The sequence below is a fragment of the Leptonychotes weddellii genome, chromosome 6 (assembly GCF_054177405.1).
Source record: "Leptonychotes weddellii isolate Sample4059 chromosome 6, ASM5417740v2, whole genome shotgun sequence".
In the NCBI taxonomy this organism is placed as follows: domain Eukaryota; kingdom Metazoa; phylum Chordata; class Mammalia; order Carnivora; family Phocidae; genus Leptonychotes; species Leptonychotes weddellii.
The window spans coordinates 45,761,305-45,786,714 of record NC_138374.1 but is presented as its reverse complement, the minus strand read 5'-3'; the positions used below and the strand labels follow the sequence as shown (position 1 = coordinate 45,786,714).

Here is a 25,410-nt window from a genome sequence, read left to right as displayed (position 1 = left end):
AGGGTGGGGGTTGACCAACTTTTTTTTGTAAACAGCTTGGTAATAAATATTTTCAGGCTTTGAAGGTCATTTGGTCTATGTCACAACTATTCAACTCTGCTGTTACAATGCAGAAGTAGCCATAAACAATTTGTAAATGAGTAAGCATGGCTATGTTTGTTTTTTTAAAAGATTTTATTTATTTATTTGACAGAGAGAGAGAGAGAGAGAGAGAGAGAGCACACACAAGCCAGCAGAGGGGCAGGCAGAGAGAGAAGCAGATTCCCTGTTGTGCAGAGAGCCCGACGTGGGGCTTGATCCCAGGACCCTGATATCATGACCTGAGCTGAAGGCAGATGATTAACTGACTAAGCCACCCAGGTGCCCCAGCTATGGTTCAATAAAACTTTACTTACAAAAACAAGGAGCAGGCCAGATTTGACCCATGGCCTATATTTTGTTTATCCCTACTCTGTGTTGTAAGATTCTCCTGTGGTCAGCCTCAGAGTTGCCTTTTAAAGAGAGAGCACTTCCCACTAGAGTTAGGGAGCTTATGTAGGATCCCAGGAGGAAGTCCCTGAAGGTCCATAACTTTGTTCCATAAAGCTATGCCTCACTGTCCACCAACCGCATGCTTTGATGGGCTCTAAGGAGAAGTGCTTTTCTTCCCCTTCTCTGCTACTAAACCATCTGCTTTGAAATATCTGACCCAAACTCACCTCTCTTAGGGAGTCTCCTTCATCTTACCCATTTTACTAAATTCATTTTATATTTTCTTTCTTCATTTTGAATTCTGTGTTCCTTCATTCTTGATTTTTGTTTTGCAAATATTTTTAGGTGATCTTTTCATGTGTGTACCCTCTCTCTTCATTATGATATAAGCTCTCATTAACATCCTACCTGAAGCAGTGTGGGAAGGGAAGAGGAAAGAAGGATGGAAATGTAAGGCAGGTAAGGCCACTGGACAATAAATTTGGAAGGACTGGGGAAAGAAGATAATTGTTTGAAAGAAACTGGTTCTCTTGGGACTCCTGTAAAAATTTGTGGTGACCCATGGAGGAATGAAGTCAGGGGAGTTCATGTTGTATAAAGGCAAAGCTGTTAGAAATACTGAAGGCTATTGAACATTATATATTTTTAAAATACATACACATAGACACATAAAGCTACATCAGGAATCCTGTTATGTTTCCTCATTGGGAAGCATTGTGTACCTTTAACCTCATTTTCTAGATTTCTTGATTAATAATGTAGGGGTCTGAGACTATTTTTAAACCATCTTAGAATAAAACTCTAACCCTACTTTTAAAAAAATGTAGTAAGTCTTTCTCCAGTATGAAGATTTTCATTTGGATGTGATCCTGTAGGTTTGAATGTCAATTCTGTTAGGAGAAATATGATTAATATCCAGCAGGTGAAGAGTTACACATTTCTAAATCAACCCTGTAATTTGCTTAATCACTTAGAACTTAATTTGCTTCTTTAACACTCTTATCAACTCTGAAGCATTTAACAGCCTGATTTCAGATATGAAGGGGTCTCTTAAAACATATTTTATCTTCTTGCAGCAATTTACAAGATGTGTCTTGAAACTGTCAAACAAGTCCAAGAAAGTTCTTTCAGTCAACATTTTTAGTAAACCAAGCACGATTTAGGAAATTCTGATTTGTTTTCTGACTTTTTTCTTAAGATTTCTGTGTTTAATTCTTTTTAAAAAAGTTATTTTAACAGAGCACACACAAGCAGGGAGAGGGGCAGAGAGAGAGGGAGAGAGAGAATCTCAAGCAGACTCCCCACTTAGTGGGGAGCCTGATGCAGGGCTTGATCCCTTGACCCTGATATCACGACGTGAGCTGAAATCAAGAGTTGGACACTTAACTGACTGAACTACCTAGGCTCCCCATGTGTTTAAATCTTTAAAATAGCTCAATAAATTTTATATATGTGTGTATATGCCTGCACATGCTCTCTCTCTCTCTATATGTGTTTTTATGTATGTTTTTGCACACACATTGACACATGTTCATTCATTCATTTATGGAGCTGTATGTAAGCCAAACTGTAGGCACATTTTTGTTGTCTTTTTTTTTTTTTTCCTAGAGTGAGAGAAGTGGAATGATGAAAATCTTCAATTGCATCATATTCTATTCAGTCTCAAATAGAAGTCTTATAAGGTTGCAAAAGAAAAAAGCTAATACTATCTTTTTTTGTTATTATAACTGTTCACATCAGTAAAAATACTAAGACCTATAAAAGGGTCAGATCAGAAGATCTGAGGTGGGGCCCAGCTTTAAAATGGGGAGGATAGTCTACATCAGGGACCCTTCACCAAGGCTGAACTTCTGAATCATCCAACGCATTTTGATTAACTTAGTGGCAAATGCAACAAAAAAATCAATAGGTATTTGGATGCTCACTTGACTATTGGACTAAGTAGTGTTGAAAATTTCTGTTGGCTGTAGCATTCTGAGATACTCTGCTTCCACGCTGTTACAGTTCTTCCTTTACTATCTCGTGCCATTTTATGTACTCCATCTTGTATATTTTTCTCACTACTTGATGTATGTCCATATCCAGAGAATGGCTTCTAGTAGGTAAGGCTGCGTCTTCTTGCTCTTTGAAGACTCTTCAATATCTAAAGTAACACTGGCCTTGGAATAGGGGCCAGATAAGTGTTCGCTGCAGGCAGCTTGAAAATTATTTTCTTCTGAGAAGCTGAGTGCTTATAGAGAGATGTATGGCCCTCTGGGCATCTCAGATGCCCACTTCCTATTTGGAATCCAATCCATTTGTTGTCCGCAAACACGGTTAACAAGCAAGGGACTATCCTTCAGACTCAGTCCAAGTGCTGGTCATTGGGTCCTGATCCTTCAGGGAGGGCTTGGTTCTAGAGGAGTGATTTATCTCATGGGCTGGCACTGGTGCCCACCAAGTCCGACCTCACTGCTCCAGATCTGTTGCGGTTGAGGGATAGGCCTGGGAAGGTTGTTTGTTCACGCACATATGGCAAAGTGGCCATGAGGAGCTGGATTCTAAGGGCCACACACAGCTGAAATCACATCTGGTCACAATTACCCTAGAAAATCCGTAAGTCACCCACAACAATGGGAAGATGCTCACGCTCTGAGGGAAATAAGAACTAAGAACACTGGAAGGAACACTAAATGTGTGCCCATCCAGTTACCCGTTCACTGCACGGCATATGACGGTTGAGTGGAATGGTAGCCTATTCTCTAGCAATTCTAAATTTTTTATTTGTTTTATTTTTTATTTTTTATTTCTTTTTGACAAGCACTCTCACCCTTATCTTTGGATGAGATAAATGTATATATAATGTAGTTCTGTTCTCTGGTCTGTAAGCAGCTCTGCTTTGTTCATCTTGGAGTTTGTGCTTCATTTGCCCCTAAGAAATTTTACAGTTTTACAATAAGACTTTTGAATCCAGGGTTCTAGTGTTTGGGTTTCTACAAAGCAATGCAGCCACCTTCTTTTTTTTCCTTTTGGTAAAATATTTTCCTGGCCCTCCATCCACAAAGCATGAGGTCTGCCTTCCTCCTAGCTGTTACCCAGAGCCTAATAGTAGGGCCTCTATGTAAATTTATGTGACATTTTCACTAGAAAATTGCTTAAAAAATGAATGATATTTCTACAGTTTACTGTTTTTCACTTTAAGTACATTTTCTGACAATATGTCTTCTATTAATCATTTAAGCAATAGTAGGAGCCTTAAAGGAGTGTATTCAGAAGCAAGAACCCATGGCTCATTTAGTGCTGTCTGAAAAAATTTCTTATTGATTGGCATCCTCTGTGGTTATGTGATGTAATATTTATAATATGTCACCCAGCCATACATCAAAACAAGTACGTCTGTTTCATTTCTATGGGAGGTGTTGATTTCAGAGAGGTCAGCCCACTTTTAGGTCACGTTGTGGCCAACCACTGGAGCAGAAGTGGGAAGTGACTAGATTTATGGAGTTACTGGAAATGGCTTCATAGATGCTTCACTTTCTGCTGATGCCTTCCTCCCATCCCCCAAGTCAACCCTCTTCCTTCTTTCCTTCCTTACCCTCTGTGCACACAGTTGGGTTTTCTTGGCACGTATCCCCATAGTAAAACGGGCTCATTAAATCTGTACGTGAGCATGGACATACTACCGAGTTGTTGTGCGGTGCCCTGGTCCTGCTGGGGCAGGAGCGAACCAGGCCTGGATTTTTTCTTTGCCATTCATCATGGTTCATGGCTGAGAAATGTCCATTGCCATGTTATTATAGGAGCTTAACCCTGCCCATGCTTTTCTGTGTGTACACACCATGCAACTGTTTTGGGATGAATGTTGAATGAAGGTGAATGTGATAACAAGCAGCCTTCAGGATTTGGGTGGGAAGAGAGTGGTGTGGCAGAGCTTGGTTGGCTTGGGAGGAGAAACCACTTGGGGCCTCCTGTGGACTTCAACACTAGCCAAACAATGAGTCAAGTGTGGGAGACCTGGGTGCCCAGAATGGTCTGTTTCTTGTCTTCCTTTGCAGTTCTTTTCTTTCTTCTTCCTGCAGGAAAGACAACAGATTGAAAGTCAACAATACGCAAAGAGCTAGACCTGGCTTTTCAAATAAGAGATTTGGTCTCATGGTCTCTCAGCTGTACTTCTGTCACGAAACCCTTTGCCCTTCATCCCCTCTTGCCACTCCAGTCACTTCTTGGCCTCACCTTCTTCCCGCCTCCTCAGTAGGCCCCTCTGTATTTCTTACAACTTTAAATTATTTAAAACATGACACCCTTTCTTTGTTCCCTCACAGAGAGTAGACCGAGGTCTGCCCAGTGTCTGCAGCACTCAGCCAAAGGGAAGGAGGGAGGGACCCTGCGCAGTCTGCTGGCCATCCTGGGCTGCCACCATTTCCCAGCCAAATAGATGCTGTAAAACTTGTGGCTTACATAACCCAGCTAGCGTTCTCCAGCTAATCTACAATCTGGGCTTTGAAGATCACAAGAAAGCAAAGGTCACGACCCAGAGATCAAAGTGACAGAAGCCCACAGAGTAATTGCTGGTTACCCTCTGTAGAGGGCCTTGCTCTGTCCTGTGGGTGTATTGTTTGCACGGAGACTTCAAACATGCTGCCGGTGAACTGTGAGGAAAATCAGCTGGCCTTTGCCAGTTGTCAGGCATTCATTAATGCTGTAGGTGAGCTCACCTCGGCTCATTAGAGTGAGATCATTGTCATCTCTTTGAGCATCTGGAGTTATTCCACTCACAGTGTTTGTTCATTACTCTTTGGTCTTTATTGACTTTTTCTCACAGCCCTCCTTTACCTGGAGGTGTGAGGGGGTGGTTATATAAGGAAATTGGAGTAATAAGAAAGGAGGCTATGGATGTGTTTATTGGAAGTTAACTTTGAGGCACACAGAATTCAAGCAGGCAAAAGCTTAAGAGAGGCTTAGGCATCATCGAGCCCATTCTCTTCATTGTGCATATGGAGAAACCAAAGCTCAGGAAGGTGGCGGAGACTGAACCAAGATCACACAGCAAAATAAGCCCAGAGTCTGGACCCTTTCCTCTGCCCTGTTAGTCCCCAAGCTTTTTTTTTTTTTTAAAGATTTTTATTTATTTATTGAGAGAGAGAGCATGAGAGAGAGGAGGGTGAGAGAGAGAAGCAGACCCCCTGCCAAGCAGGGAGCCCGATGCGGGACTCGATCCCGGGACTCCAGGATCATGACCTGAGCCGAAGGCAGTCGCTTAACCAACTGAGCCACCCAGGTGCCCAGTCCCCAAGCTTTTTGTTATGAAGACCTCTCCTCTGTTTAATTTTCTGCCCCTCTCATCTCTTTAATAAGCTTTAGTTTCTTTAATAAGCTACATTTAAGCCATTGCTAACTTTTTAAAATTAGTCAGACACATTTCGCCATTGATGAGTGCTTTTGATGAGCATGAGGTAACCAGTGTTACCAAATGGGGTTTATGTAATCCAGTCAAAAGCAGAGAAGCTTGATGTTTTGTTGGCGTGCTCACTCTATTCTGTTAGGCTTTGTGAAAGATTGAGAACAATTCCTGGGTCACCCGCTGCTGACTTCAGGGGCCCCTGGTAGAGCATCAGTAGCTCGCACCGTGTCTCCCCACCACCTCCATGCACGGGAGCAGTAAGTCAGAAAGAGCTCATGGGGAGGATGGGCATTCTGTACTGCCATAAACGGGAAGAGGTAGGAGAAAACTCCAGGTGACCTTGCATCCTGATTCCCTTAGGATCTGGAAACTGGTATTTCTTTAGCAGAGTCTCCTCAGAGAAGGAGACATGGTAACCAACCCCAAGAGCAGACAATGGAGAGCCATCTTGGTGTTTCTGTGATTGTGCAGCATTACTGGGGAGCAGCCAGCCCCCCCCGGGGTAGCAGTTTGAGCAGGAGGAAAGAGCATCCTCCTCTCCCTTTGAAGTCTAGATGAAAAATGCCAGAGCTTTAGGATTCGGGCAGAGAAAATTGATTTGGGAGCAAAAAACAAACAAACAAAAAAGGCTTTCTGCTCTTCCTTTCCTCCCCCTGCCAGTGTTAGGTGTCTCCTTAGAGGAGTCCTGTAAGAAAACAGAGCATTGAATATGAAGAGAGAGAACTTGAAAAGCTCTGTGTGTGGGTCTCATTTTTCGAGAATTTGCTTTCAGACAGAAACAAATGGGTCTTTACACACCTTCCCAGGATCCCTGATTTCTTCTTGATAACCTCACCTTCCACATCACAGCCGAGAGAGTGCCCCTGACTCCCCACCCCCAGCCCCAGGGCTTTCGCCCAGCCACCTTGGGAAGGTCAGGAAAATTGGAGTTGCCCTCTGGAGCTAGGGACATAAGACTCAGAACTTAGACCGATCTCTTTTCATTAAGCAGTGCCCTGGCTTAACAAGCAGTTTTATAAATCTGAAGCTGTCTCCGGGTGTCGCAGGATTTATAGACGGGGGTTTCTGCCATAAAGTGGTTTATGATGGCTGCCTTCTGTGTTATTAGTAGCTGTCTCTTCCTTCAACCATTGCTGTTTGATAATAGCCTTAAAACACCCAGAATTACTTACCTGCAAGCCCCATTCCCGATAGCCCCTGTTGACAGTCTGAATAAGTTTACTGCCCTTTTGTTGTACTTTACCTTCAAAACAAACTGATTGAACCATCAATAGCTCGTGGAAGCTGACAGAGGCATGTCATCTGGACTAGCCCTTGTGATTGCAGGTTATCTGGGGGAGTTAACCTTCCCGCATTGTTAACTGAAATGTTTTATGTACTATGCAACTTTAGGATACGGCTGTGATAACCCCAGTAACTAAGTAATACATCACGGTAAAGAGATTTTGGTGCAACAAATAACCCTGGATTAAATTTACAAGGGTCGAATTGATATTGTAAAAGCCTTCATTCTGTGGCTTCGGGAATCCTCGGTTGTATTTTTATGGCAAACTTGTATTATACTCAGGATTGAAGCTGCAGCTTTTGACACCCTGACATGACCTAGAACAAAGGGAAATAGATCTCTCAAGACTGGGATGGGACAGGCAGGCAGAAAGCCCACTGACTTACCACTTGGCAATAATGTTTGGAGCTAGTTCGAAACCACCCAGGGGCAGGGAGATCAGGTGGATGTGGCCGCCTTTGGAGCGCTGTGTACCACAGACATTGGGGTAGGGCAGACCATGAGCAGAATTGGGAGGGAGATTCTTCACCACCTCACCAACCTCATAATTCCAAAACTATTATGCATTGTGGTGTTATTTTCACTTGGACAGTGGTTTGCGCATGATCCGTGGCATGAGCCACCCCAAGAACTTACTGGAAATGGACACTCCAGGCCCTAGCGGATCAGAAATTCTGGGGTTGGGGTCCTGTGATCTGTGTTTCAATAAGCCATCCAGGGGATGCTGATGCCCTCTTAAGTTTGAGAGTGACTGGGCTGGAATATAAGCTGCTTGAGAGCAGGGGCCTTGTCTGTTTCACACCTCACCTTATTCTCTGCACCTGGCGCGGTTTGTGACAGGTGGTAGCAGCTCGCTAATTATTGGTTGTGTGAGTGAATATATGAAGCCATCTCTAAGGGAGGAACTTTGGAACCTGGGCTGAGTCTCAGGCTGAATTTTTTGGGGGCAAGCCTTCCTAGTGTCCCGCAGACCTCTCCAAGCACCTACCACCTAGAAACCCCAGGCCAGCCCATCAGGATGGGAGTCAAGACAGCCCTAGTTTCAGGGATGACTGGCAGCCTATTTCATGGGCTGTTTCTTCGATTGTTTAAGATGAGTGCTCTGAAAACAGCAGCTCTTTGTCATCTAAAATTTTTAACTAGCTTAAAAGCCAGCACCTCTCTCTCTCTCCTTTGATTTCAGGGCTGTGATCCAAAGTGGGGCAAAATGACAATGTGCTGTCTGTTGTCATCGTGGTTCCTGCCAGCCCCGTGAAGACATCTTTCATTCCATCATTAAACATTGGCTGATTTTCTAATACTGATGTTTTCTTCACCTGAATATTCATCTTTTCCCACCCTACACTTAGTGGGTGTCTTTACTCCTCTGAGCGTCACTCCTGACATATTGTTTCCGTCTGTAGATGTCTTTATTTGAAAGAATCTGTTGTCATCAAGACTTTGCTGCTATACGCAGAAGATGGAAGTTTTCTCTGACACTGACTGAGGCCAGTGGGAGTTCTGCTGGAGGATAGAAGTTCATTTGAGGCTTCATGAAACTTTCTGATTTTGGATAAGTTTAGAGGGCATTTGGAAAGGCAAGGGAGAGGCTCAGGGAGAAGTTGGAAAGATGATTATAGATTGAGACCAGGGAGGAAGCTGGAAGTAGATAGTCAAATTTTCAGGACCTCAGATGTTGGGGTGGCCACTTCTGGGGAAGAAAAGTATACCTCAAAAGAACTCAGAGTATTTTCACTTTAAGGAGTATTTCAACTAGAAGCCTCTATGCTGTTTTCTCTGGCATTTCAATGATCAGCCAAATCTTTGGGCAAGTATATGGAGGCCACCTGGTGATGTGAGACCATCTTATGAAGGTGGGAGCTGGCCTTGGGAACCCAATGCTCCCGTGAGGAGAGGGGCATGCTGTACACCCCAGGTAACATTTGCACTGAGAAAAAGCTCAGTGCTTAAGATTGCTTTAGAGTTTGGTTCTTTGAAGATCACTTTTGATTTCTTGTTTCTCCTCTTTCTCCTCCAGCCATTGGTTTTCAGTCATTCAGTGAGTAATGTTAGGTCCCTTTCTTTGTGCTCCCCAGAATTAGTTTGCACATAACCCCAATCTCAGCACTTAGCTGTGTGGATTTCTAATTTTTCTGTATGAGTCTATCTTCCCCATTATACTGAGAACCCCTTTACGAGTAGAAATCATGTTATAATCACCTTTATGTACCTAGGGCCTGGCACATGGTAGGTACTCAAGAAATATTCATACAACTGAAATAAACTGGTATTTTTTTTTAGTCCATTCTAAAGCTACTTTTTGAGACAATATGAGGGTGAGAAAAATAACGTCCCTGCCTTTAAGAAGCTTATAGGTGAGGACATCAACTGAACACCAATAAAATGATTAAAAAACAACCAAATGTTATATGGTGTGGTGTTCACAGTATATCCTGGGAGTGCAGAGAGGGGAGAAAACAATGTGGTCTGGAGATGCAGAAGAAAAGTTCATGTGGGTTGGGATTTGAAAGATGAGTGAATACTGAAGAGGCTGAATACAGGAAGGAAATGACAGATTCCTGTGGAGATAATCTATTGCTCTTGACATTGGATACTTACCTCTTCTTCCTAAGCAGGACAGGTCTAAACAATAGCTCCTTTGAATGATCAAGTATGGGGGCTCGATGGAAAGCATCTGGGTTGGTAACCGTCCCTGAGGAAAAAGTATAGGCAGGGGTCTGTACCCTTTATGTATTTACTTGTATGTTTATGTACCTATCCCATGACCACATGGATCTTCTCATCAATTCCAAATATACCTGCTTGAGGACAGTTCATCACACAAGTAGCCATTAGCTTATCCTTGGAGGCCATGATGGACACCAAAGACTCTTTCTGGGGGAATCTGTATTAGTATTTGTTGGGCTATTAAATTAATATCCCCTATAAACTGATTCTTCTTGTTTCACCTCAGTAAAAATAATCTTCTCAGTGCCAGTGTGGAAGTAACTCAGGGATGATGAGGAAAATCCTCAAGACCCCTGTTCAGTTCTTCAAGGAAGCATTTCTCAGTTATGTGTCCTCCTTACTTCTATCCCAAAGTCATCCATGTTATTACAACCTCTAGTTTATTGTCCTGGATGGCCAGTCAATGTTTCTTGTCTTAGTTTCAAATTGAAGATTTGTTTTGTTTTGTTTTAAAGATTTTATTTTTAAGTAATCCCTTCACCGATTGTGGGGCTTGAACTCACAACCCTGAAATCAAGAGTCACATGTTCTACTGCCTGAGCCAGCCAGGCTCCCAAAGATTTGCTTTTATCTCAGAAATGAGAGTTACATAGATGACTCATGGGAATGGCAGTGACATAATAGTACAATTAGGTTATAGGTGAGTTTCCCTGAGAACTTTCTGTGTAGCAAAGCAGCCAGGCCCATTTCTAGAGTGGAGGGGTGGGGGGATATACATTGATAGGATCTTCCTGGCTCATTGGGTGTGTGCATTCGTGTGTGTGTGTGTGTGTGTGTGTGTGTGGCTACATTTGAATCAAGAGCAATCATTAGTGTACATTTTTAAGGATTAGTTGTGTGTATAAAATATAATTATTTGGATTTCTGCAAAGAGTGATCATTCATTATTTGTGAAAGAAAAGAGAAGCAGCACCAAGGTCTAAACTTCTGAAGACCTAATGATGTAGATCCCTGAGCATGAGATAAATTGCATGGATCTTTGAGGCCATCACCTACCCTCCTGCATTGTCTCTGACTGTTTTCTTTCAGATGTTTTGTTCTGCACAAGCTGCCCAATTTGAAGTTTCTGGATGCCCGGAAAGTAACCAGACAAGAACGAGAGGAAGCTTTGCTCAGAGGGTCGTTCATGAAGGTGGTGAAGCCCAAGGTAAGCTGCCTACTTTCTGGTCTTCACAAGGGATTTATGTCTTGCCTCACTGGTTATTCTTTGAGCACAGAAGTTGTTCTTCTGTGTTTGGAATGCAGGAGAGATCTCCAATCAGGGTTTTATCCATGGATATACTGTTGGCCCATCAAGAAGTAGGACTTCTACAATAAATTGGATCTTCCTGTGATCCAGCTAAGGGGACTTTATTTGTAAGGTGATTTCACCCAGGTGGCTCTTTTACCAATAAAGCAGCACCATACGCAGCCCAATGGTGATGTTCTGGGGGGCAGATTTCAGGTCTCCTTCTTGAAGATGTTTCGTTTACAAGGTGGGGCCTCTGCAGTTCTGTTGCAGAGAAAGAAGAAAGCTTGGGGCATTTACTTTTCCTCAGATGGGTAGGATTCCTCTAGTGACCCGGAGGGAGCTCTCCTGTCTTGGGGCCATAGTGAAGGTAGGGGCGAGTGATTTTCTTCTGTTCATAGGTATGAGGGCTCAATAGCTCTTGGAGATATTATTAGCAGGAAAGGCCATTTTTTTTCTGACAATATGACCTGGCACTAGCATATTTTCCCTACATGCAGCTCTCTAGAGCTCATGGGAATAGTTTTACTGACCTTTCCTTTATCAGCTGAGTCTGCGTCGAGGCCGTGGAAGTGAATATGGTGTCATCTTAATGACAGCATTGATGAGGCAGGGGAGATGTGGCTTTGAGTCTTGGATTCAGATTCAAAGAGATTTTTAAGGATGTGAAAAATTATGTTTGGGAGGAGTTGGGGTCCTTCCATGAAGCCCAAGGCTGAGGAATGGACCAGATGGCCCTTGATGACCCCTTTCAAGGTGCATTACTGCCCCAGGGCCCCGTGGAGCTATCTAGTCACTTCCTGTGGGACCCCAGCTTGTGTGTTGAAAACACTGGCCCAGAAATCTTGGAGGTCTAGTTTGTCCTCGCTTATTGACTTAGAGCGCCTTGCACATGCATTGGAAATGATTAAGAGGAAAAGAGAAAAAAACAAACAGAACCCAAACAGAAAAAGGAAACCTCTTCCATCAAGTCGCTCGGCTGGCAGCCGGCCTCAGGCCATTTTCTTTCCCTGAATCCATGAGGTGCAACTTATTTCCCGTTATGCTGAATAAAATTGCTAACAGTTGTGGAAATATATGATACAGAGGGTATAATACTGGCAGATAAATGTATTGTTACCTGTTTCAGCATGTGGGAAATTAATTGAGTGATTCGTTTCATAGCTATTAAAGTGTTAACAGTTTTCCTTATAGAGGCACAGATTTGATGTATTGCTCGTGACTGCCTTTAGTTATTCCAGCTTTTGTAATTTTGTCCAAATGAAATAATTTATTTCTTGGCCTCCTTTTTTTTTTTTTTTTTTTTGGTTAAAAGATTCCAGAGGCAGCCGACATCACCAAACAAAGGACAACAAATGAACTGTTTATAATATCTTGGGTTCCTGCCCATTCAACATTTTCCACCTTCATGTACGCATGCCCTTTCTAGGACAGATCGGTATTTCTCCTGCTCCCCCTGTTCTTGACAAGGGAAGCTCTGCATTGTCCCAGGAACTCTGAAGGGGCACTAAATACAATACCCACATGTGTGCTCACCACTGCCCTAAAGCTCTTTGTATTCAGATCTGTGAGTCCTCACACAACCCCCTGAAATGTAGGAGGAAGGGAGCATTGGCTGACTCTCTAGGTGGGGTAACTGAGGCCTAGAGGTGTTAATTGGGCAACCCAGCTAAGTTAATTGGGCAGCCCGGTTAGTAAGAGCTGGGACTGGAGCTTGACCGGTGTGTTTGACCACAGAAGCCACATCCTTCGACTGGGATCTTACCCCTGGAACCAGTGAGCCACCCATTTTCCCTGTGCATTTCTCTGTTCCAAATAAAAGCCTCCTAAGAAGGCCTAAAGGAAGAAAACAGGTAAAAGCTGCACTGCGCTCTTGGGGTCGAGATGGCAGCCAGGACTGAAATCCCGCCTGGCCTTTGAAAGCAAGTGGGAAGGGCTCCTTAAAATCCAGTAGTAGCCGTCTCTCTGAGTCATGAGCAGCATGAGCAGACATGCTTTTCAAAGCTCCAAATTAGTTTCTAATCAATTATAGAATAAGTTTATGTTTGTGTGATTGACTCCCACATCTTTACTAATGGTGTTAAGCTTAAAAATACCCATTAATTAGTTGAGGAAAGACAAAAGATACTCTGACAAAGCATGGGGATCTTCAGTTGTTATCTTTTTGGAGAGTCACATGATTTCCACACTGGAGAGGACTTCAGAAATCACCTGGTGTGTGCCGTCGTTTGATGGGTGAAGGAACCGAGTGAGGAGGTTGTGTCTGGAGGCCCCCATGGTCTGGTGGAGGCAGAGCTGGGATCAGAACCCAGGGGCCCAGGCTCCCGGTGAAGTGCTGTATTTACGCCCTGGTGCTTCACACGCACAGGACTTACTTCTCTGTGCCCCTGCTTTCACATCACACTGTATGCTGCTCTCCAATGCCGGGCTGCTCCCCCCCGGCCTGTTCTCAGACATACGCATTGGTACTTTTCTTGCAGAGAGAGATAATAAACTGGTTAATAAACTGGTGTTAAAAAGGCTGGTTCTCACCTGCTCACGGTGCGTGCAGACGTCTGTTTGTTCCTGTGCAGGTGTGTATATATGCCCTCGATCTCTGTGTGTGTATACATATGTATGTTGTGGGAGGTCTGTGTACACACGGAGTCGGCTTCTAAGTGGAGAGCAATTTCCTCCCTGTGAATTGCCGATGCTGTGCTGAGCACACTTGGTGAAGACCTATTTTTCATCACAGAATCGGAATCTCAAGTTGGCTTCTGTCCTTTCTTAGGCTGCAGTGGCCTGTTGTGCTTATTCAGCAGAATGCTCTGATGGATGATCCAGGAGGCCGTAATTTGGGGAGCAGTTTTCATTTTATTCCTGACATAAAGTGTTTGGGAGAATGGAAAATGCCTCTCCAATCACAGCCCTTCCCTTGGAGGTAGGGAACAGGCAGTCTGGGTGTTCTCGGCTGACGCAAAAGCAAAATCATCCAGGCACTAATAAACCCCCTATGTCACAAAGGTTTGATTTGATACCTGGCAGGCCCTGGCGCTTGAGTGCGAGTTTGCGCTAGCCTTCTCTCGTGATGACACATTTTCCCTTCGTTGCTGCCTTTTGGCTTTTGTTGTTTAAAAGCTGCTTTCTGTCTGAGCTCTGGTTGTCCTATAGAAAGATGCCATCACTCATTAGGGAAGTGATAGCTAATGCTACAATGGACTCTTCTAGGCTGGTGTGTTTGTCTTGTTAGTTAATGGACCTACAGCAACTAGGCTTTGCTCATTTCCTGGAATTTTAAAGAAAAGCTGTATCTTTTTTTGCAAATCTTGGCCATGGAGTCATGCCCTTGTCCATGCCGAGAGCACCAAGCTGGATGCAGAGAAGGGGGGAGGCCCCCAAAGAAAGCCTTCTGTGATGACCAGACCTGATCCCCCTTGCCACATCAGGCAACATAAATCAAAGGGGCACGAAGCCTGTCCAGGAGGGCATGCATGGCGGGCACGCCAGCCCTCCACATCAGACAGTTCAAGAATCCGACAGTCAGAATTGCTTAATTATGTCCTGGCTTTGTAATTATTCATCCCTGTTCTGGCAAAGAGCACAGTTGTCATTTCTTTGACATAATTATTTAAAGCTGAGCCCTCTTGTTTACAGGCATGTGTATGAAGTTGACTACCAACTGTATAATCTTCAGAACCTTATAGAAGCAGTGGGGAGAGCAGCTACAGGGACAGCTGGACTGAGAACCACAGCCTGTGTGAGAAAGTGTTTTGACATGTGTACTTTTGCTCATAATTGTGGCCATTCTGTTATAGGTGAGAGAAGGTAATAGTTATGTTTGTGTCAGTGTGTCCTTGAAAATATGTAATGCATGCCTTTACGTGGGCATGCCTGAGTTTCCTATCATGTGTAGTTTGTGTATTTGTGGAGTTTTGTATGGTTTGTATATTTGTGTGTGTGTGTATCTTTGAGGTATTTTTTTCCCGGTGGGGTGGAAGCTGTGTGTGTGTGTGTGTGTGTGTGTGTGTGTGTGTGTGTGACAGAAAAGGAGGGAAGGGGAGAAGAGGAGGAGGGAAGGAGAGAGAGGGAGATGTGATGTGTTAAAGGAATAAACTTCTGAGTACATGTACTTTCTGGAAGTCTTTTTTATTCCTGACCTTAAGGAGGGAAGGAGAGAGAGGGAGATGTGATGTGTTAAAGGAATAAACTTCTGAGTACATGTACCTTCTGGAAGTCTTTTTTATTCCTGACCTTAAACTGAAAGTTGGAAGTTATTTGGAGTCTGAAGATCACCTCTTTCCGTGGCCACACTGCACAGTCCTGCTCCTGACATTGGCATTAGGACCCAACTCCCTGGTTTCCTTTAGTTTCCTTCATCTTTGTCTATGTTTTTGGATTGACACACACACACACACAAATGGCAACCTAGGATAAAGATCGGGAATAGAAGCATTGGGAAGCCAGATTTTTGTCAGGGTGAAACAGTTGCTCATCTCTGGAGATGTCAGCTCCAGGCGGGTGGGAACTTGTCTGTTTTTATCGCCACCATATCCCCAGTGCCTGGTTTGTAGCAGAGGCTCAGCCAATATTCTTCCGAAGAATAAACTGGGAACAACAGAGCATTTGGGAAGATCCATCGTGAAAGGTGGTCCATTTTTTTAATTGTTTCAATATGATCCTCTGGAAAAGCAGGAAAGGGACCTCTGCCTTAAAAAAAAAAAATGTAATAGCTCGAATCTGTGCGTTGGCAGAAAGGAGAGATTCTGGGTTGCATATTTGTTTTTCCAAAAGATTTACCCTGGGATTACTTATGATGGCATAACCTACGGCCGCCCTGATCACCGGCTTGGGCTTCTCCAGCAGGTAGTATTGCTGCGGAAGGCAAGGGTGTGATCTGAGCTCACGCTCCGTGTCACTGTGCACGGTGTTCTCTGCGTCCTTCTCTCGGAATCCACCTGCTCATATGAGGGCTTGTGGGAAATAAAAACTAGCTTTTCTCAGCAAACATATTGAGGTGCTCCACAAATCTGTGTGTGGTTTAAATGAGATTTTCCTAGTCTTAGCTGCCATTGTATTTTTTTGTCTATACCATAAAAGAGCACTGCCTGGTGACTTGCTTGGTTTCCTTAATTGTTTTAAGCCTAGTCGAGTTCTTCCCTATGCCTTACCTTGTTCTGAAGCACAGTCTGTGTATCTTTTGTACCTTCTGTTATGCCAGTCTAGCTCAGTTGTAAACGGGTAGCAGGTTATCAGAAACTATCTCTAAATTGATTGCAATTATTAACATTTATTCTATACTGTTTTTAGGAATATATATTTTAGGGGCACCTGGGTGGCTTAGTAGTTAAGCGTCTGCCTTCGGCTCAGGTCATGATCCCAGGGTCCTGGGATGGAGCCCCACATCGGGCTCCCTGATCAGCGGGAGGCCTGCTTCTCCCTCTCTCACTCCCCCCTGCTTGTGTTCCCTCTCTCACTGTCTCTCTCTGTCAAATAAATAAATAAAATCTTAAAAAATAAAAACCCAAAAAACAAGAACAACAACAAAAAAGGAATATATATTTTATATAAAGCCAGGGTATGCCTATAAGTAAATATTGTAAACCACATATACATGTGGTTAAATAAGTGATAATATATGTTGAAAGTTCTTTACCGTGCCAGACATTCAGAAGAAAACTAAAAATGTCCGTTTATTTTCTGGATATTTCTAATTACCTGAATATGTTAGTGTTTTATGGTTCTTTTCTGTTTTTACACAGATGTTTCTTGTCTACAGACATATTCAGATTCTATTTTCAGTTACTTTATAGTAAATTTTGAAGGGAGGAAAAATTTTAAATTAACTTATTTTTTGGAAGATGCTTGGGCGATGTGTTTGGAAACAACTCCAGAAGCCAACAATTTGCAGTCTGTTTGTTTTTCATTTTTCTTCCTGATTTCACAGTTTGCCACATTCATTTGAGGTGGAGGGGGGACGATTTTATATTTCTCCATTTTTAGCAGCATGGCATCTTGTGTCTCAAGTAAATGCTTTCAGAATACTGTTCTTTGGGGGCAATTTTGGTATGTCTTCATTGCCTTGCTTCTGCATGGCAACCGTCTGAAATCAGAGATAGACAGAAAAGTTGTATCTCCTGCACTCGAGCAAAGCCCTACAGATGGAGAATTGAAATCCACAGCAGGGAGAAGGAAAGTGAAACAGAACTGTTGGTGCTGAAGGCAGCTTCTCAGAGCCTCTTGAGGAAGTCCCTGGGGCATGGCCAGGTGCTGAGCACAGAGCAGGTGTCACTCTCCATTAGGCCTAGGGCCCCATGAGAGATTGTTCTGTTTCTGTTGGAGTCACTGGCTTTCACTGCATCCCAGTGGCCCAGTTCCACACTATTCCTCTTTTTGGCCTCCCTCCACCATGCTCACTTTTGTCCACAGATATTTAGACAGACACATGCCTAGAGAATCATGGAAGTAAGTGGCACTCTTTAGGGAATTCGATCCCTAGGATACTTCATACAGCCTCTGGAGCTTCACAGTTGGGACGAGTGGGGTAGATTTCACTGTTTATCTAAAATAGTGTATTTCTTTTTACTCCCCTATCCCATTGACTTTGGCCTTGGCCATTGATCCTTTGGCCAGTGGGATGTGAGTGCAAGTGACAACATGTCAATTCTGGGCCTCAGCCTTACATGGTACCGTGTGTTTCCATTCACTCCTCTTGCATGTCTGCCATTTGCTGTGAGAAGAACATGAAATACACATTGAGCAGGCCCGAACCTAACCTGCAGCCTAAAGCAGATCTACCCCAGCCAATCACAGACCTCCGTACAAGAGATAAATTCTTATAAGCCACTAGGATTTTGAGTAGTGTTGCTGCAGGAACCTGACTAATAGGTAGGCCATCCGTCCATACATCCTGCCCTCTGGTCCTTTCCTGGCCACTTGAACCAGGACTCTTAACTAGGACACAGCTTTTTAGTTTTTGGTGTCACAACATCAACTTCTTTAGGCTTTTTGGATGCTTAACTAGTTAGGATTGCAAGGTCAGCCTACGGGTTGATCAACTGTCCAGTAGTACATTATTAGATGTGTTGACACTTTCCTGATATATGAGTAAAAACAATGCCTACATGTATTGTGTCCTGTGTTCTAGATACCGTATCAGTGACTTAACAATATTATCCTGAATTTCTTCTTGAACTTGAATCTACAAATGAGGAAACTGATGATCAGAGAATTTACGTATATCACCTAAAATTACAGAGCAATGTAGAAGCAGGTTCTTCCTTGGGTGTGCCTAGGCTCCAAAGCTCACACTCTTTCCCCTATGTATATTAAATTTCATTAACAGGCATGAAAATACGATGGGAGGCAGGAGTAAAAGAGTAGGAAGATGAGGATATGGAAGGGAACCAAGGGTAACTTTGTCATTTCCATTTTGACCTTCTGACTACTCCCCATCCCCAACACATTTTGGTAAAATGCATGGTCTTGGCAGAGAATTGTAGGAGCTGGGACGCGGAGGGCTCTGTTTTTTAGGCCAAGTTTGCAAGAATGAGGAGGAACCTTAGCAAGGTTTGAAGTGGGAGGAAAGTATGGGGAGGTCTCTCCTGGGAGAGGGAATAATAGTGTTCTGTGCACAGCGGGTATGGTAGAAATCTGTGAGAGGCAGCCTCTGGCCTGGGGCTTCCCAGCATTCAGAGTGCCCAGGCCACCGTTGGTGCTCAGGTGGCCAGAGAGGTCAAAGAGCTAGGGTTGGGAGCCTTCTCTCTGGGAGTTCAGGGAAGGGTCTGGGTGGTAGCAAGCAGCTCAGGTGCTGGGATGAGAAGGAAGCTGATGGCTGTCAGAGACTCAGCAATAACTCCCCTGGAAATGGCTCCGTGGCTTTCTAAAAAAGTTCTTTGACATTTTCTTACCTCAGAGACCCATGTTGGCTATGGTATAGTTGCTTTAGTTGGAAGGAGTGGATTTAAGGCCTTGTAAGTGGGCTGTGAAAAGTCCTTCCTCATGGGATCTCTGGTAATGATTGATAGGGAGCCCCTATAGCTGATTATATCTGTAAACTGTGCGTTTACAGCTTGCCATGATTTTCATGATCCACTTGAAAACACATTTTCTGGTATTTTGCTTTTGCAATTTAGGTTTTTTGTTACTTCTAAAAATTAGCTTGAGGAAATAGAAGAGAAAAATAAAGATCCCTTCTAAGAAAGTGGATTTTCGTAGAATAAAGTTGAGGCCCTGCATTCAAGTTACCCATATTTCAAGCTAACATTACCCTGCATTCCATGTGCAGCATCAGGGTGGGGCAGGGAGCTGCGCCCGCCAGCAGGTGCATCGGTCAGCCTGAACAACACCTTAGCCTTAACATGCTTTATGCCACTTGCCACACACACCCCTCCTCACACACACTGATTCTTTGCTTTGAGCCTGGTGATTCTAGCCCACTGAAGAGAAGGAGTAGGTTGGAAATACAGAGGCAACTTGTTTAGGAGCAGAGAAAAAAGGCTAGTGACTGAGGTCTGAGTGAAGGAACATCAGGAAAGCATCAGAGTCCCTACCCCTCAGTGAGCTCAGGGCCTTGCTTTCGATCCTTGTGAACTCTGTGGCTTCATGAAGCTCTGCGTGGCTTCATGAAGCTCTGCCTTGCTTCAAAAGTCCCTTCTGGGACATGGAAACGTCAGATGGTGGGGACTGAACCCCCAGGCAGATAGACATCCTAGTAGGCAGGGAAGGCTGCTGGATGGATGACTCACTGGGGAAAAATCATCAACATTGTTCTGAAGTTAACTTTGACTTATGTTAATAGTATTTGCAAGTCTATGGCTAAAGAAAAAGGATAAAATGAAGATGGCATGGTCCTAATTTCTGCTCTTGAGTTCTGGTTATTTCCAAATGTCCTGCAACCAATAGCAGATGTATTAGTTTGCGAGGGCTGCCATAGCAAAATACCACAGACGGGGTGGCTTCAACAACAGACATTCATTTCTCATTCTGGAGGCTCTAAGTCCAAGATCTAGGTGTTGGTGGGAATTGCTTTCTTCTAAGGCCTCTCTCCTTGGCATGCAGATGGCTGCCTTCCCCCTGTGGCCTCACATGGTATTCTTGATATGTGTGCACATCCCCGCTAGCTCTTTGTGTGTCCAGATTTCAGCTACTTACAAGGACACTAGTCATATTGGATTAGGACCCATCCTAATGGCCTCATTTCAGCTTATTCACCTCTTTAAAGGCTGTGTCTCTAAACATAATCACATTCTGAGCTACTGGGAGTTACAGCTTATACATGTCAATTTGGGGAGGGGGTTATAATCTAGCTCCTCTCAGCAGACAAGAAGGGTGAACTTTAAGAAGATATAAAAGAAAACTCATGTAAGCTTAGTGATGGAAGGGATATCTCTGGTATTTAACATTTACTTGTGTTTTCAGTGCCCCCAAAAGCCTAAGAAGCAAAGTAGGCAGTGGATAGGGTAAAGTAGTGGGATACTCTTAGGCTGTTCAGCTTGAACACAGGTGAATGTCTTCACGAAGTCTGATTGCAATAAAAGTGTAATCTGTTTGTCTGAATGTGGCTAATACATACTTTTTGGATATCATCCAGGTGAGAGCCAAGCAGGTATAATAGGTAAGTACCAGTATCAGTATGAGCTCCAGTAATGGTACTTCCTACCTCAACACAGTAGGTTTAGCAAGGAGCCCAATGCTCCGAGGAGAGCTTCTTTGCATTTAAGATAATTACCTTTTTCGGGGTGCCTGGGTGGCATGGTCAGTTAGGTGTCCGACTTTTTGTTTTGGCTTGGGTCATGATCTCAGGGTCGTGAGATTGAGCCCCGCATCAGGCTCTGCACTCAATGGGGAGCCTGCTTGAGATTCTCTCTCTCCCTCTGCCCCTCCCACTTATGCTCTCTCTCTCTTTCTCAAATAAATAAATCTTTAAAAAAATTACCTTTTCTCCTAGAAGGTGCCCTTTGCCCTAAATGGTTCCTGGTTAAGTCAAAGGAAGCAGTTTTTTGTTGGAAGGGAGAAGAGTTAGGACACATTTCTACTGCTTCCTGCCTGTGTCTTCAGAGGGCTTATTTCTCCCCACTCAGACCTCCAGGGCCATCTGTGTTCTCAGGTAGCTGCTGGGCCCGGCTTGTGAGTTGGGTGCAACTCTGGGGGAAACATGTTTTTGCTTCTCCATTGTTTTGTCCACCCGTGGTCACCATGGCTTCCTTCTGGGGCCCGTGTACCCAGTCTGGCTCCATATGCATCCTCACTGGCCCTCTGACCAGCCAAAGTGGTGTTTCACAAGCATGATAGGGCAGGTCTGCCCTTGGGGTCCCTGAAGGCTGGTGGTACAATTAGCTCTTTTATTTGCTTTTCTGCTCCTTACAGTACAGTGTCGTAGATTAACAGACAGGGCACCATCAATAATGCACAGATGCCGTGTAATTGGGGCTTCCTTTGATGTTAATTTATCTAAGTTCAATGCTATTGTCAGTGATAGCAATTACACTCAGCCTTTTCACCAAGGACATTTTAGGATAATTTTATTTTTCATGTGCATTTTAAAATATGGCAGTAAATTCTGAGCTACATTACCTGAATTAGAACTCATTATTTCTTTTCAACAGTGAACTAATGCTCTCTGTCTAGGCTCCAAAGCTGTAATTTTTTTTCTCTTTTTTGAAGTGGGGAATTTTAAGTGGGGCTTCTATTCCATGAAGCTTTTAACTCGTGAGCAAAATTTAGAAGTAAATCACTTGTTTTTTGTTGGCATTTCCAAGTGTCACAGAGGCTATCTGGCTAAGCGACCTCTCCTGTGCTTTATTTGGCCCATTTTTATTCATTCCTCCCTACCACCCAACTTTTACTTTTGTTCTTGACATGATTCAAGGAGTTGCCTCTAGGTGCTCTTTGGGGAAGGTTTAAAATCTGGATTTATTGCCTATTGTATTCCATGGGAAACGTATGATTCTTACTTAGTTCCTGGGCTCTTGTCAGATTTGCTACTCTGTTTAGATGCCAGTCCCGCTCCACATTGCAGGTGGAGTTTGGATTCAAGGCTGAACTTCTACCTTCTGCTGTCTGTTTCTCCATCCTTAATACGGGGCGCATAATGCCTCCTTCCATGTTTGTTGTGAAATTTAAATGAGATAATATGTGTAAGGTGTTCACACTGTCTCTGGGATGTAGAAGCAGGGGCAGCTCATGGTGTTAGCTGTGTAATTGCAAAGAAGCTCTTTTTTTGTGGCGTCACTGTGTCATCGGTTTGTGTGGGTGAACATGGGGAAGGTCATTTGGGCTTGAGGCGGGAGATATATTAGCTCAGGCTGCCATAACAAAACACTGTAGATGGAAGGGCTTTAAACAAGAGAAATATATTTTTTCACGGACTGGAGGCTGGAAGTCCTGATCGTGGTGCCAACATGGTCTGGATCTGGTGAGAGCTTGTAGATGGCTACCTTCTTGGCTCACAGTGCTGAGAGAGAGAGAGAGAGAGAATGAGAGAGAATGTGCCAGTGGACTGATCTTCCTCTTTTTATAAGGCCACAGTCCTGGTGGACCAGAGCCCCACCGTTATGACATCATTTTACCTTAATTATTTCCTAAAGATTTTATCTCCAGAGACAGTCACACGGGGGGTTAGGGCTTCAACGTAGGAATTCTGGGGGGCCATAATTCAGTCCATAGAAGGGGGTATTGCCACCATATTCCCACTGGCTTCGCTGAATTTTAAGTTAAAGGAAATGTTTCTAAGACTTTTGCTAAGCACCTACCTTCTGATGAGAGTAAAGCACCTATCAGAAGGGAATATGGAAGGAGAAAGAAGAAAGCCTCATGTTCATCCTGGGGAGGCCCTGGCCCCTCCATTTGAGGGTCTCCCCAGGCACCACACAGGGCCTTTTTGTTCTTGTGGGGATGGTGGAAGGAGAGAGCCGGAGCAAAGAGGAGGCACAGGAAAAGTGAGTATAGCATGGAGCATGAGACCGCCCCACCATCACTGCTGGGAACAGGAGGACGGCAGTGCCATGGCCCCAGGTGGACAGCGCTGGAACAGAGGAGGAAAAGGATGCCTGGTGCAGAGACAAGCGCTTAAACCCTTGCATTTGGGTGACCTTGGACTCACCTCTCTTGTCCCCCTCCAACTCCCTCGGCAAAATCTACAAATCAAGGCCAATGGTGAGAGCCTGGAATTTGTCATTGGAGTCAACCCTTTCTACCCCATAGTAAAATGGAGAAAACTGGGCAGTGGAATCCGAGGGGTCCTTACACATGTCCAGAGACTCTTATCTCATCATGAGAAGGGCCTTGAAAGCGCAGGTTGAGATTTTGGGTCTCTGGATAATGAGAGAAAACAGGAGCTGTATCACATAGAGACACACACTTTTAAAAGAAAAAAAATCTGTTTCAACTAAATATAATATTTTTTAAAAATGTCTAATGTCTGCACCCATTCTAATTTTTAGTCGTGGGATATTTTGGAAAAGATTCAGTTACAAAGTCTTTTTGTCTTCCTTGTGTTCAGAAAACCCTCAGTACCAACGTGTGACTTGTGCACGTTGAGCTGTTCAGAGGCCTGATCTGAACACTGTGAATTGTGTTTGCTTTGGTAAAAATGGACGGAGTAAGTGAAACAGACTGAAGAATGAAAAGCTCTTCCTTCTTTGCTTCCCCTCCCTGCTTCTTTTGCACATTATATGACTAAATGTGCAACTTTGTTCACATAACTGCTACAAACAGTTCACTGTGTAGGCCAAATGCTCTCTAATGCAGTAAAATTAAGAAATAATATGCTTTGAAAGTGATTTATGAGTGTGGTTAAACTGCCAGATTTACAAAGAAATAGTTCAGATCTTGGGAAGCCTCAGGAGTCACGTCAAAAATGAATTTGACCATGATTTAAACTGCTACTTTTCTTACATGACATTTAATATGTGTACTTTGGAGGCCCATATGTCTTTAATAAAATAGCATTAAGTTTTAAATATGATATGAATGCAGCCAGTTTCTAAATTCATAACCTTTTCCACAACTCCAAAATGCTAACCAATAAGGGAGTCATACACGCAATAAAACATAAACCTTAGAAAATAGCTTTTTATTAAAATGGTTAGACAGTTGGCAGCTGGGTCGCAATGTAATAAATACTTACAGCGTTGTGGGTTTATCAGACATATTGTTTACCCTGCAAGCAACTGGGACCAGACAACTAATTATAACCCCTGCACAAAAGCCGCTCATGCTGAGTCCCCCTGAGTGCGCCAAAGAGGCCGAATGTTTTTTCTGAGAGCTCAGGACAAGGAGTCCACAGATTTGGATTCCAATCCCTTTCTGCACTTAAAGGAGTGTGACCCTGGGCAAGTCACTCCATATCTGTAATTTTCCCAGTCTGTGTCATGGGGACAGTAACACCTGCCCTGCAATTTGTTATGACGCTAAGAAACAAATGCATGCTAGGCTTCTGAGACAGTGCCCAGCACATAGTAGGTGCTCAGGAAAGAGAAGCAATGCTTTTGAAAAAATTCTTTCATAAAAAAGGAATTCAGGCGAGATCTCCAGGTCCCTTCTTGCAGTGACATTCTATGATTTCTCTAGGACAGCACTTAGAAAAGGTGAGCCACTTAGTCAGAAATCAGTGTGAGCTTCTTGGAGAATGAAGGGGAAGTTCCTTGCCTCACTTCTCGAAGGCATGAGCATATCAGCAGTGACAGAAAGACATATTTGGCTCAGGGGGAGCAGAAGCTGTGCTGGTGGCCAGTGTCACTGAGCTATTCCTAGAGATGGACATGACGTGTGCAATGTAGCCTCTTCCTTTGGGTTTCCAGTCTGTAGAAAATGGGAGTTATTCTTGTAAGTTGTACTGCGTGACAACAGAAGTTCTCTGAGTGGTGCTGCTGTGTGTGTATGTGTGTGTGTGTGTGTGTGTGTGTGAGTGTGTGTGTAAACAGATCTCCCTGTGCATGTCCTGAACTCCCATGTTTCTAGAAGTTTATGTGCAACTTTCTTTTTCTGTATCTCCGATGAAACAGCCAGTCTGACAATGGTCTGATTGTGTTTGTTCATGCAACCAAATATTACCGCCTTTCACAAACTTCCTTAGGAAGGAATTCCTGAATTTACGAAAGGGAGAATTATAAGTTATATTGGAGCTTGGCTTTTGAATCTCAGGGCTCAGACATGTGCGTGGTAATCAAAGATTAAAAGGCCCAGGGACCATTTCATTTTGTTTTATTTTATTTTTATATGTTTCTTAAAACAATGTTATGATCCCATTAAGGGAAATTAACAAAGAAAGTCTTTCAACTGTATTCCCTACACGCTAACTCTGTGACTTTTCATTTTGCTCTGTTCCCTTCTGAACCTTAT

General features: G+C 43.6%; 1 protein-coding gene across 4 annotated transcripts in view; it reads left to right on the top strand.

Moving 5' to 3' along the window:
• The window catches only part of LRMDA (leucine rich melanocyte differentiation associated), a 973,173-nt gene that overhangs the window by 546,128 nt on the left and 401,635 nt on the right, over positions 1-25,410 (top strand). For all 4 annotated transcript variants that reach the window (XM_081824061.1, XM_081824062.1, XM_081824060.1 and 1 more), the window contains exon 5: positions 10,893-11,010. In XM_081824061.1, the coding sequence (XP_081680187.1) occupies positions 10,893-11,010 (118 nt within the window). The remainder of the gene's footprint in view (positions 1-10,892; positions 11,011-25,410) is intronic.